At 37.7% G+C, this 14,613-nt stretch overlaps 1 protein-coding gene across 2 annotated transcripts in view; it reads left to right on the forward strand.

Annotated features, from left to right (window-relative positions):
• Positions 1-14,613, forward strand: part of chst10 (carbohydrate sulfotransferase 10) — a 249,583-nt gene that overhangs the window by 39,122 nt on the left and 195,848 nt on the right. Inside the window, exon 2 of one of the 2 annotated variants that reach the window (XM_028800612.2) lies at positions 9,958-10,069. The exons of the other annotated variant lie outside the window; for it this stretch is intronic. Within the exon in view, the coding sequence (XP_028656445.1) occupies positions 10,017-10,069 (53 nt within the window). The 5' untranslated portion in view covers positions 9,958-10,016. The remainder of the gene's footprint in view (positions 1-9,957; positions 10,070-14,613) is intronic. 2 annotated transcript variants of the gene reach the window in all.

Consider the following 14,613-nt stretch of genomic DNA (forward strand, 5'->3'; position numbering starts at 1 on the left):
TTGTTTTATTTTTTAATTTATTAGAATGTTGTAGTACTAGGGTGTTGTACAGTGTTAGCCATTATGAATGTAGTGAGAACTAAAAAGATTGCAGTATGCCTGAAGAAGGGGCCTGAGTTGCCTCGAAAGCTTGCGTATTGTAATCTTTTTAGTTAGCCAATAAAAGGTGTCATTTTGCTTGACATTAGAATGTAGTATTAATTTAAAAATTTTATGAAATAATGTACAGTATGTGTGATGCACTGCACACACTAAAAGCTTTAATACTAAACTATTTTAAGCTCTTACAGAACTTACAGGAGGCATTTGTTCCATACACTTCACTGTTTATCGTCCTTCTTTATATGCATTCCATTGGTTAATTTTTCTGCAGGTGTGTATGTCAGATGGATGCAAGATGAGAGTAGTTAAACCAGCTGTCTTTATTAATACAGTATTATAAAAAACATCAAAAACCTTGCTATATAAACTTTCACATGAAGGCTGTGTGCATGTTTAATAGGAAGGGAGATTAAAACTGTTATTCAAAATGTATTTATTTATCAATTATTCTTTACACCTTTCCTCCGATACTAAAAGTATAAAACGGGGCACTAAAACAAAAGCTAATAAGTTCCAGTTTATTATCAGGTGTACCCAGCACAGCGAGGTTCTTATAGTGACAATGGTATAATACCAACAGCCAAAGAATATGACTTTGTATGTTAAATGTAACATTAGATGACTTGTATATGAGACACACACAAGTTATGCTCGTGCAGTTTTTCAGTTCAAACAGAGTCACCTTATAATTAGTTTGTTTTTTTTTTTCTTCTCATTTAATTACCAGCTGCTTCAAATTGTATATGTTGTTATATGGACCATCTTTGATACATGTATGTTTATCATGAACACAGTTTTCCTGCCAATTGAGTACTTTGACTAAGCAGAAATGTATGTTGATGTCAGAAGCTCATGTCCACACTGGGAATCTTTTTACTTGGAGCAAACCATTAGAAACTTAAGTCCAAACTGCCCGTGTCCCCATGTACTGAAAGACCACACTCCTTGCCATGTTTCCAGCAAGCAGTCTAAACCTGCCAGCTGCCTTGCTGTGTTTCCTTTACAAGCACCTTATAGCAGACAGCTCTTTGTATTTTCTAAGCAGCTGGTGTCTCTGTCCTCTTCACTAAAATAAAAATGCTTAGTTAATAGATTTTAAATTACTTTGTGTAATACATTGTTTGGGAGGACTTCACTGAGTGCATTACAAAAAGCGCAGCAGATACAATACAATACAATACAATTTATTTTTGTATAGCCCAAAATCAAACAAGAAGTGCTGCAACGGGCTTTAACAGGCCCTGCCTTTTGACAGCCCCCCATCCTTGACTCTCTAAGAAGACAAGGAAAAACTCCCAAAAAAACCCTTGTAGGGAAAAAATGGAAGAAACCTTGGGAAAGGCAGTTCAAAAAGAGACCCTTTTCCAGGTAGGTTGGGCGTGCAGTGGGTGTCAAAAAGAAGGGGTTCAATACAATACAATACAATACACAGAACAGAACAATCCTCAATACAGTATAAAAATAAAAATTTTACAAGTACGCACCAGAATTTAACAGTAGATGATATCACATAATATGATTGGATTTGTTTAGAGTCCTGGAGACCTCAACTATCAAGTTGCCTCCCTCATTTGGCCATTCCACAGCTGAAACATTGCTTGGCCAGCCAATCCGATGACAGGACCCCTCTACCCCACGATTCCTGCGATCCTCCATCAGGGACGACTTTACCGTAGGCAGGCAAAACAACATGGCAGGTGGGCCGTGGCACCAAGTGCCACATTTGAGTACCGAGAAGAGAAGCAGAATAGGTGAGAGTTAGTAATAAATTTATAACTACCATGTTACTTATGTTTTAGTGCTAATGACTAACAACAGAGATGCAGTCTGTACAGTTAATCATCAGCTCTAGTCAGGATATGCTAAACTGAAAAAGTGAGTATTCAGCTGGGATTTAAAAGCTGAGACCAATGGGGCATCTCTTATAGTAGCAGGCAGACCATTCCACAGTTTAGGGGCCCTGTAACTAAAAGCTCAACCTCCCACTGTTGTTTTATTAATCCTTGGAATCATAAGCAGACCAGCATCTTGAGATCTTAATGTGCGCTCTGGTTTGTAAGTAATAAGTTCAGACAAGTAAGCCGGATCTTGGCCATTTAATGCTTTATATTTTAAAAGGAGGACTTTGAAATTTGCCCCCATTAAATCCTTACACTGGCTCCCGGTTAAGTTTAGGGCAAAGTACCTGTAATTATCCATCCATCCATCCATCCATCCATTTCCCAACCCGCTGAATCCAAACACAGGGTCACGGGGGTCTGCTGGAGCCAATCCCAGCCAACCTGTAATTATAAGATTTTAAAAAAAAAAGCAAAACAAAAAAAAAAAAAAACTTTTCGGTGCAAAGCTGTAATGTACATACTGTATAACATATGTACTATACACCCAGAAATGGCACTGGCACTCATTTTTGTTCCATAGCTTTATTTGCACATCTTGTGTATGCTGCACAGCCTAAATCATATCCTGGGAAATTGGTGTTGTGACTTGCATCCAGCTTAGTGCAGATGTCAACATTTATGAATAAGCTTAAATCAAATTACATTTGTAGTTGGTTTATCACTTTGTTTTTGTTAGTGTGCTTTCCATTAAGAAACTGATAATTGTAGTTCTGCTTATTAAAGCTGTAGTTGGACAAGAATTTTGTGACACCGACTCCATAGCCTTGGCTACCACTATAGCGAACATCGCACTTGATAAACCAACCTATATATAAATGTAACCAGTTGTACTCTATATAATACTCCACTTTACAGTCCAACTGAGCTAGCACTTGTTGATATGAATTAGTCAAAATGTCAAACTATAAAAACACAGCCCATCAAAGGGATCTTTTATTTTATTTATTTAATAGGCCCTATATAGTGTTGAGGAATCATCCTACCTTTGATGGGTGTTGTGTCCATAGTTTGACATTTTCGGGTAACACATACCAACACGTGTTAGTACATAAATAATGTAGGTTATTGATATATCTAAACATAGATATTGGATTGTAGAGTTGAGGGGGGGGGGGGGGGGGGGGTTTGTGGTGTAGAAAGAAATCTATAAATTTAAAACTGCCCCATATTTGCTCAAGCCTTGTAAACCTAAAAATATTTTCACAAGCACCTATTACAGCAGGTTAATTTGTCTGTTTTATAGAGCAGTTTGTTTGCTTTGTATTTAAAGAGCACAAACTGGATTACAATATTAAAAACACAAAAAATGCTTGTCAGTTGATAAAGTGAAAACCAGGGATTTAAAAAAAATCTGAGAATAGAATTTCTTGTTTCATTGTCTGAATTGTACACATTTTCTTAGTGATTTTTTTATTTTTAATAATTTATTTAACATTTACACAGTTGCATAGAGGGTGGCACAGTGGTTGTGCTGCTGCCTCACAGTAAGGAGACCAGAGTTCAATATCCCAGGTCCTCTCTGCATGGAGCTTGCATGTTCTTCATTTGTCTGTGTGTTTCCTCCCATAGTCCAAAGACATGAAGGTTAGGTGAATTGGCATTTCCTAAATTGGCCCTAGTGGGTGGTTGGTGTGTGTGTGTGTGTGTGTGTGTGTGTGTGTGTGTGTGTGTGTGTGTGTGTGTGTGTGTGCGTGCGTTTGCCCTATGATGGACTGGCTCCCTGTCCAGGGTTTGTTCCTTCCTTGGGCCCTATGCTAGCTGGGATAGGCTCCATCAGACCCACACAACCCTGTTCAGGACCACGCATGTTAGAAAATGATGGACTGCAGTTGCATAGATTACTGTGGAAATATTGAAAATTTCTGTATGGCTTGAAAATAAATGAAAGTAAATGTTAATGAAAATGAATCAATGTGTTCACTATTGTTTAAATATTCTCAAATCTTTTGATCCTTATTTCTTAAATAAAAAAATGTTTTCTTGATGTTTTTAAATTTTATTTGGCACAAATTTATAATAATACAAAAAAATGGCACATCTAACTTCAACTTTGCCATTTTAAATAAACCTAAATGTAAAATAATAGGAAAATGTTTCAGTATTCCAACTTGTTTGGTGTTGATCCCAAGGTGGAAGGGCACCTTGTGATCACAGAGGACTCCTTTGACTTGGTGCCATTTAAGCCATGCAACACAAACATGTTGCCCAGTCACTATGAATTTTGACCCTGTCTGAGCAGTTGAGCGACCCAAGTTGCTTGAAATGAAAAACTGTGTTGAGATTTTGTCCATTAATGTGTATGGTGCCATCCGTCATCGGCATAGATCAGTGCCTGGGTATGTAGTGTTTAGATGTAAGCCATAACAGTATTCATTAAGTGGATAAATAGTCAGAGTAAGGGGGCTGATCTTTGCTGGACAACGACTTGGAGAGCAAATACTGATGAGACTCTACTAGGACATTGTACAGCACTCCTGATGTTGCTGTGTAGGAGATGGGTCTAGCACATACTGCATATGCTTCAGGAACACTGTGTAATTAAAGAGCATGCCAAATGAGTTAATGCAGGATCCTTTTGAACACCTTCTCTAGGTCTAGGAACACCATGTGGTACAGCTTATTCCAGGATGCAAAACCCATTGTTCTGAATGCCAAATACTTCTCCACCATGAAACTATGAATAGCCTTGCCTTGTTAAACCCATTTTTGTTGAAGTCTCTGCTGATCAGTAGGTGTTCATCTAGGGCAACTGAGTAGAGATGCATGCTAGTACTCCCCAAAATTCATCTTTCTCATCCTCTGAGCATCTTGTTTGGGGTGCATAGCATGACAAACATTTCAGGGCAGTCATTCTAAAGTCAATCTTAACTGAGGTGAAGGGGTTTGGAAATTTGGTGACACTTTCTCACTGATGACCACTGCAATGCCATTACGGTTTGATTCTTTCCCATAGTCAAAAAGCTTGTAACCTTTGCCGATGTCCTTTGACTTCTGCCCACTTTATCTCCTGCACACATGCAATATTGACATTTCTGGGCATCTGCTAGTTCTTGGCTGCAGTATGTGAGAGTACCAATGTTGATGGTGGCTAGTCCAAGTTGTTGGAGTCATTTCTACATCCTACTCTATCCATGAGCAGGTAGCCCTCAGATATTAACCACATTGTTTGGGTGAGGATGACATATGTCACAAGCTTTGATTTGACATTACAATCTTAATGTGACAAAGATATTTTCTATCTGGCATGTTGCTACTGGGTAAAGTCCAGGGAGACCCTGTATCCAGCAGGCACCACGAAGAAATGGTGATGAGATTTTGACAGCTTTTCTAGTTTATAATTGTAATCTGTGAATAATCAAAAGTTGTTTTGTGTTCTAAAATCAACAGCTGAGGAGCCTGACCCATATGTAGGTACTGTGGAAATGTATTTTGACCAACAGAAACATGTTACCAAGAGCTCAACTCGATCATTTAACTCTTGCCACTCATTGTATCACATCCCAGCTGGTGGAAAATGGTGCATTTGACCTTATTCTCGGATCATCTGGTCCAATTTCATACTCTGATATAGTTTACAGCTTACTAGGAAATGGGCAGCTTTGGTGCTGTGACATATTAGCAGAAGACAGTCTCAGCAGAAAACTGGATCTAATTAGAAACTGGTGACCCATCACATGAGAAGAGTCATCAGACCCTTATGTGCCAGCAGGGAGAACTGTTTGCTTGTGTGTGTGTAAATGCTGTTGTTGTTGTTGTTGTAGTACGCATTATAGGCATGTGTACAAAACAGAAATGCAACCCTCTAAATACGATATATCTATCATTAATAAAAGGAGGAGTCCAGTACCTGATGTTGTGATATGGTCTAAGAGATGAATCTAGGAGAATAGATTTACATTTTTCAAAAAAAAAAAAAAAAAAGTGAGCAACTGTTTTTTGTTGGTAAATGATAGCTAATCCTTCTAATATCTTTGTCATATAAATCTTGATGTTTAATTTTTAGGGGCAAACATTTTTTCAAATGAGTAGCACTTTTCCTTAGTTAATAATATGCACAGAAGGTTACATGGACTGAATGTTTTGTACCCATGAATTGAATTAAATGGGAACTGTACAGTATTGGATGGATGAAAGTTTTGCATGTCTGTGGGTAGATTCTATATATATTGTGACCAGTGTCTCTGCTGGTTAGCTGCTCATAACGGTGGCAACCGTCACTCATGTGTAGTTCAGTAGTTCCCTGCTCCATTTTTCCTCCTACATAGCACTGCCAGTTACACACTCTTGCGCTCTTAACTGCGAGGTGTCTCTTTGTTAAACAGTAAACCTATGGCAAAGAAACACCACTGCCCTTCAGAAACTCCCTCTTAAATAGTATTTCAGTGAGAAACAAACACATTCTTACCTATCCCCTTTGCTGGGATCAACTGCAGGCTTGCAAGCTTACTGTGCAACATGCTTCTTGCATGAGGTTTAGTACATTTAAGAGACCGAGCCCCGTTAAACCTAACGGCTCACTGTCTTGAACCTGCTTGATGAGGTCTTTGTGTTCTTTTGACATGGAGAGGGGAGTTGAGCCACTATCTTTGACAGCTGCGGCCTGTGTGCTGTTCTGCTGTTGACAAACTTTTTCTGAATAAGGTGTTGTGCTTGTACCTGCCACTTCAGCAATAAAGATTATTTACCTTGGAAACCTGATCCCTTTTCCAGTCTCCTGTGCAACTCGGTGACCCAAGCTTCTCTGCCGCTCGCGTTGTGAAGGGGGAGCTGAACGCACTCCAAGGAGATGCGGTCACTCCTCCAAAACCCCCTCTTAAACTGTGATACAATGGGAAACACATAGTTGTTTGTTTTTTTTTTTTTTTTTTTTTTTTTTTTTTTTAACACCTCATCTTTGCTTAATCAGCTGCTGGCTTGCTGCTGCTGCTGTGCCACATGGTCTGCGTCTTGCATGGCGTTTTGAACATTTAAAAGCCTGTACAGCAGCTGTCCTACTCTTTGTCTTTTATTTCCGGCCCCGGGCGTGGTTAAATCTTTGGCACAAAGTCTCGTCTCGTGGGATGGGAGTTCTTGATGTTTTTTAGTTTATAATTTAAAAACGGAATAAGAATCTGAAAATCTAGCAACATCACATTACTGTTTGATTAAATTCTGAAAAGAATGATACCAAACATATATATGTAGGTTTTAAAAATAAGTCCGATTTAAAAACGTCACATAAAATCATTGCACTTTTAGACTTTAGGATTTTTTTTTTCTTTCATCTACAGTTTACTGGCCATCAGGATGTTTGAAGTGAGGTTGCATTTCATTATTTAAACATATACTTCAATATAAATCATGACAAATGGCCAAAAATCTATTACTAATGTTTTTATTTTGTTGTTAATAAACAAGACAGCACTACAGATCTTAATTCTGACACCAACTTTAAGGTTGTTTTAGATAAGAAAATATGTACCCCATCATATTGTAAAGGTGCATGCTGAATGTAATGGATCACAACAATTTTTAAATACGACATGGCACTTGAAAATTTGAGGCATTACTGAAAATTCCCATTAGAGAACCATTTTAAAACCCTCCAATCTTTTCACTCATGACATAAAGAGAAAAGAGGTACAAAGCCCATAAACACAAGTTTAAATCGTTTTCGACCAGCCAACTGCTGAATGAGATTTTATTCACATTAACCAAGTTTCCATATTACTTTAAAAGCAGTATTAATTTTTTTTTTTCTAAACTTTTATTCCAGGAATAGGACTATTGGAAGTTAGAGCTAATTGTTCAACTCATAGACAAGAAAACCTATAAAACTTACCCTTCAGCCAACCCTGGGCAGGGCTTAGCTCATTTGCAAAACTCACTGATACACAAACCGACCCCATGTCTCCAAGTGTTTATTCTCTAAGCCTTCTTAAACCATTTGTATAGGTATTGCCATGTGTACAGAGTACAGTAAAATCCTTACTTTCATGTTTAGCTAACCTGCCGTGGTAAATTTAATTTTTATTAAATATGAAACACAAATCAACTTACCTGATGTTCAGTTATGCTCTGAATTCATTCAACCTTATGGAGAAATCTCTGAACATAACTCAAGTATTGTTTGTGGGACTGTGAAGTAGGAAGTGAGGTGACAACAAAAAAAGTGTTGAACCTGGGGATGTGGAAATTCAGTCAATTTTGAGTCATTTAATCAGTTGATTGCTATTGAGTTGGAAGTGTGAAGGCAGTGTCCTTTTCTGGCTTTTAAATACCACCTCCTAAGCCTTCTACAACACTGTGATTCTTCTTGCCCCCTTTTTTAAAACCAGGCATCCATTTCTGTCATCACAGTCTTGGCTCTCAGTTCAACAGCATCCAGTTCTGTCAGGATTTCTGGCTGAATCACAGCTGCCTTTATGGCAATATCACTGTGGAAGCTTCCAGCCTCTACATTAACATAGGTGGACCTAATCTCACCTGATCTGTTGAGCCTTTCCTAGCTTTTGGAGAGCATAGCCACCAGGGTTAGGAGATTCTTCAAATGTTTCTTTTACCAATTCAAGGTATCCCAAGTTGAAGTCAATACCTCTCAAACCTCACTGAGAACATAATGGGTGATGGCTCTCTCAGCCTTCCTCAAATATCAAATAGTTTGTCTAAAACTCTCTCTTTTAAAGTCGTACAAACAAGCTTCCATTCCAGTCAGTTCTGTGGTACCAGCATAGAGCTGAGTGATGTTTAAGACTAGTTAGTTATTACAAAGAGTGCTGAGAATAAAGGGTGCCTTTTAATAATTATTTTGACCCATGTGTGCACAGAACTGCAGTGGAATTGACAGGCATGAGTGTCAGCTGACTTTAACCTAGCCGACATTGGGGTAATCGGGATGTCTTGAACCTTCAGTGAATGAGACCCTTCAAGCATTGAGTTACTTGAGATGAACAATTTTAGCAAGGCAAGCCAGACCAACCCACTTCATTTAATTATGAATGTTCAAATATGATATTTCATACGATGATAAGGGAAATTTTAGTATTTTAAAAAATGATTACAATTTTTAAGAAGACATATTTCTTAATTGCTGTAAACACATAAAATAACAGACAAGAGGTAAATATTTTTTATCAGCTTTCTTTTTGCTTGATTGCATATTTTTCATGGTAACATTATCAGATTATGTTCTTAAACCTACTTAATCCACTTTTGGGTTTCAGGATAGTATTATATACACAGCAAAAACATTTTATTTAATACAGCAAACCCAGAATTAAAAAGCAACACAAAGTTTTCACTTGTATTTGATTTATTCATTAACGATATTATGCAACACACCATGCCCATTGTTGTAAATATTTGCTTTCCCGGATCATCTAACAGGCTGTGTCATCTTTGACAGCAACAGCCCAGACTTTTCCAATAGCTAGCTCGTCAGCACTGTCTTACAGTACTGTGGTTGTACCTTTCTGATCTGCTTCAGTTTTGTGATATCTGTGAAGGTTTTTTTTTTTTTTGTCTTGCTAAAATATCTTCAATTTCTGTTTTAGAATAGACAGATTCTTACATTATTGCTTTGTAGTATGGTATAGTTGCATTTCTTCAGCTCATAGAAGATGGGCTGACATTTTTCCCCTACTAAAAAAGGGCTTACTTCATTGTGCCTTCAATGATGGCATGTAATCTAGGTCCTGATGTGGCAAAGCATTCCCAAAATATTACTTGACCATTGGTAAGAGGTACTTAATTTTTGGAGAAAGCTAAAAGTGCACTCAAAAGCAAGAGACCTTCATTAGCCAAAATGTTTCACTTTACATTTATCTGCATATAGAACATTTATTTGAGAGCTTTCACAGATAGTCTAAATGTATTTTGGCTACTCTGAGACAACTGCTCCTGATCTTATTAGTGAACAGTGGTTTCTGCATTGCTTCTGTGCCATGAATTCTATTTTTTTCTTGGTGTCTTTCAGATGATGGAGTCCCTAACGCTTGACATAGGTGAGGGTGAGAGAGACCTAGTAATCCTTAGATGATATTGTGGGACAGTGTTTCTGAAAGTGTGGTCCACAAGCAGTTGACAAGGTGACTATCATATCTGGGGGGAGAGTCATTTAAACCAGCCATGTACTGTCAAATACCTTTATTCAACATTACTTTAAGACATTGCAGTTTCCTCTTATTTGATATTTGTGTATGGTATTTGGGTTGCACAAAATGGAAATTAAGGGTAGCTCACAAAATGTTTGGGTTTGGTTGTATTTATTATTTTATTAGGGAGTTTCTCCTTTATTCCACTGTTTGTACAACCACAGAGAATGCTTCTAAAGTAACAAATAGCCCAGCCTGAGACCAGAAACTACTTCCAGGGTCAATATGCAGTGTAAAAGCCCTGCAGCCATACACCTAGAGCTGCCTCTGCAGGGTGGTCCTGCACCCCAGACCTCCAAATGCTACCTTAAAGGGGCTGGCTAAACCAAAGTAGTCCATTATTCTCAGTGATCAGTAGAGATCCCCAATCTGTAAGTTTCCTTATGTTATCTGGGAAATTGTTCTACTGATTGTTGTCCTCCACTGAATCCCCTTGGATAATTTTCCTTAGGCCCTATAATACTTCACAAATTACTAGCACTTCCGGTCTGTAAGCTAACAAAATGCATCTTTTTGTTACACAAGACTGTTCAACTTCTATTCTCAGGACTTTTTGTGATTCTATAATTGTTTTGGAGTTCAATCATTACCTGACTCCCTGTTGCACCATAAATTGAAGAAACAAACATTCCCATTATTTCCCCATAGTATGTCAGAACATGGGAGCAGAGACATTTAGCCAAGCCTCAATTTCTTATTAATGTCTTTCAGGAGTATTTTGTTTAGGGATTCCTTTTCTCTACTTAACAGTCTGTGGTCTATGTTAGCTTCATGTATTTTTCTTTGTGTCAAAGCTTATTGCCCACTTCTTTGCAATCATATCAGTCAAGCCCGTGAATCCTGTAAGCAAGTAGTTTATTAATTGTTGCTTACCACTCTCCTGTCTTCTGTAGAGAGAGTGTCCTGCATGCTGATCTACACTCCAATTGGGCAGCTGCTTTATACTGTTGTTAGAAATGAGTAGTGCTGTTTATATGATAGAATTCATTATATGGAATTTGTGATGGAAGGCACCCCTTTGACACTACCTAAAAGTACAGATTGCAATATCTAATTAATATGATCTTTATTTTCATGCACTAAAAATATAAAAGGATGGAGTGAAAAGCAGTGCAATTAAACAAATGCCTACCAGCTTGGGCCAGCCTACTTGGATTGGCGCCCAGAACATGTCTCCCTTTCGTCTTTGTTTCTCCCTTGTCTTTTCCTGACCAGTCTTTTGTCTGCTAGTGAACCATTGCCCTTTGGCACCAAACTGTGTTTTTCTTCTCCCTGAAGAGGAATAGCCTTTTATGCCTCATCATTTGGACATTGCTGGGGTCAGGACTTTTGCGTTCTGGTGGCCCCAGCCTGTGTTTTAACACTACATTCAAGCCCTGGCACCAAAGATCTCCTGTCTGCAGGTCTCCCACACTGCCTGCTTGCCTGTCTGACTATAGCCAGTGTAAAATTTAGCTTTTGAAGATGTGGAGCAAACCTCTCTTTATCTGCACCATCAAGTATTGCGCTATCATACAGACATACCTGCTAATTTTGCATACAGAAACCTCTCCTCCTGATATGGAGGTTTGTTTTTTTTTTTTTTTGTGAACCAGATAATAGGCATCTTTTTCTTCTTTGCCTGAGACTGACCACCATTTGCAGCTCCAGCATTGCTAAAATAATCTTTTTGACCTTCATCATGTTTCTTTTTTCTTTTGTTTTCTGATGGATACTGGCAGCTTTCATCCTAAATACAGTATCTGCCCTGAGAAGTAATATGTTGAATCAGAGCACTGCCATGCCAATTACGTATCTTTATGTATGGAAATTATGTTAATCCAACTAAGCTGAAAGGATCTTTGACTGTGAGGCCATGCTGTCATGAGTTATTGATTATTATTGCAATATTATAGGGACCAAGAAGGCAGGATGCACAATGTAAAAAATTTGATTAAGGTTGTAGAAACGGTAAGTCGAGAAAGAATATGGTAAAACATTTTTGTTTTGTCTGTAATTTCAGCAATCACAGCAATGAAGAACTATGAATCTGTACTTGTATGACTTTTTTTTTTTTTTTTTTTTTTTTTTAAATCCAAAACACTATCAAGATTCTAAAATTACAGGGGTGGTGGAGAAAACAATAACTTATTCTGCATAGGAGGCCCTGATTGAAACGCATTATAAAGCCTTTTGAGTTCAACAAAATTGTAGGCAAATCAGTGAACTATAAAAATACCTTGATAATTTATTTGATAGCATTTAACCAGTGTGTTTCTGTCTTACATAGTTTGCTTGAAATACCTTTTTGAAATCTGCTCTTTCATTTTGAATAGCCCTGTGTGTATACATAAGATAATTTGAGCAAGGGAGAGGAGGATAAATAGTGGTTTGAAAATGTTTTGCCAGTTAGATTTATAATTCATAATATGCAAAACATGTAACCGCGGGGGACCATGCAAACTTAACACAGACAACAATCAAGTATGAGATTTGACTCCAGTCTCTAATACGCAGCAGCACTAACCACTGCCCCTCCATGTCCCTTCAAATGATTAGACATCAACTCAGAAGTGTAATTTCTTTCACTGCCTCAACAACAGAAAGGATCCTCTGTACAACATTATTCATGTACTTGAAAGCTGAAGAAGTAGGATTAATACTGATACTTAAGGAATCAAAAGTAATACAGGAATTGTTTGCGCTCATAGCAAATGCAAAGAGAAGAGGGGCACAAAATATTTTTTGGATGCTTTATGAACACAGTAATTCTAGTAAACTGAGGATGTCCAGTCTCTCTTCTCGATTGGGTGCATTTTTTCGTTTCAACCAATTTCTTAATTAGAAGCTAGACTTTGCTCTTATCTAAACATGTTGTTTATCTCTCTAGCTTGTTAGTGCTGTCTTTTATTAAGAACTTAACCCAAATGCTTTGCTGATAAGAGCAGATTAATAATTCTCACCCCCAATCTACCCCCCTTTTCTTTCAGAATATTTTACTTGTATAAGTATGTATCGATGAACATGCATAGCTATAAATAGGACAGTGGTGACTGGTGAGCTGTTGGCTGTTTGTTCTAAAATTTAACCATTGACAGAACTTGTCTTAAGGCAGAAGACGGCACTGAACAGGGCACCAGTACTCTATAGGGCTCCCTCACACTCATATACATGTTCACAACCCTCACATGGCCAATTTGGAAATGCCAGTTGAATTACCATGCACTTCTTTTGGTGTGTGGGAGGGGACCCATGCAAACAGCAGTTTAGCATGGGATTCAAACACTTTTTTTTTTTTTTTTTGTTGTATGCACTGTTGCTACTATGCCACAATGTGTACGAAAATTATAATTTCTGGATCTTCATGTTTTATAATTGAAGTGTCAGATGTATATATGTACTGTATGTATATACATTTCAAACTATAAGGAAAGCTGTTAGAAACCTAAAGAATGGTTTAGTCATTATAGTCTACTCCATTGAATAATTTGTCTTGCTCCCGTATTGGTCCAAAAAGATGGCATGGTATGTTGAAATATTGCAGACAAAATAAATTAACAGGCTAATAAAAGTACTGTAAAATGTGACATTAAATAAAGAAGAGTAGTATGAAGTGTGAACACAAATAAATGTGTCATGGAATATGTTTTTTGTTGCTTATTTATTTATTCATTCTATTTTGTCTCTAATGTTCCTCAAAGTGCAACATGAAATATGGTTTGAATTTAAAACTTTCACTTGTCAAACCAAGTGGGCTCTAGCGAGGATGTGTTTTTTTTTTTTTTTGAATAATCGTTTGTGTAGTGGACATACGTGCTTTGCTTGCCTTGTGAGTCCTGTGGCTCACATGCATGCTCAATGTTGTGACTCAACAAGTCGAATATGAGTGCAAGAAAAAGTTTCCCAGAATTGCTGTGCGAAGTGGCTACTTTAATTCTATAAACTCTGAATTCATTGTGAGGTGCCTGCATCTGAGGTGTCTGCTATAAATCCAGCATTTGCTGGCTGAAGGTCTAAATCTGGTGTACCAACGAATTAGCCAATTTAAACACTGCACTCGTTAGAGGCCACCCTGTCAACTTTGACAAGTGAAAGTGACTGTATTTCATGTTGTATTTGGGGGAATATTATAGGCAAATTTAAATAAGCAGCAAAAGACATATTCAGTGACACATATATTTACGCTCACATTTCAAATTCTTTATTTTGTGATATTTCATAGTACTTTTATTTATTTACTTCCTCCATACCTTGGAGCTGTGTTGCTGTAATAGCGGAGGAACCAGAAGAGGAAGGGCTTGAGTGATATTTATAGGTTTTTGGGTTGATCGAGCTTTTTGTGTCTGTGGGTGGAAGGAGCAAACATTTAGGCTGCTGTCTGACTGTCAGTTCCTACTGCCATGTATCCTTTACACCATGTATGTATATGCAGCATTTATGTATATAATAAATACATATATTTCTATATGTATCTATCTATGTGTAAATGGACATACTGG

The sequence above is a fragment of the Erpetoichthys calabaricus genome, chromosome 4, assembly GCF_900747795.2.
Source record: "Erpetoichthys calabaricus chromosome 4, fErpCal1.3, whole genome shotgun sequence".
NCBI lineage: Eukaryota > Metazoa > Chordata > Cladistia > Polypteriformes > Polypteridae > Erpetoichthys > Erpetoichthys calabaricus.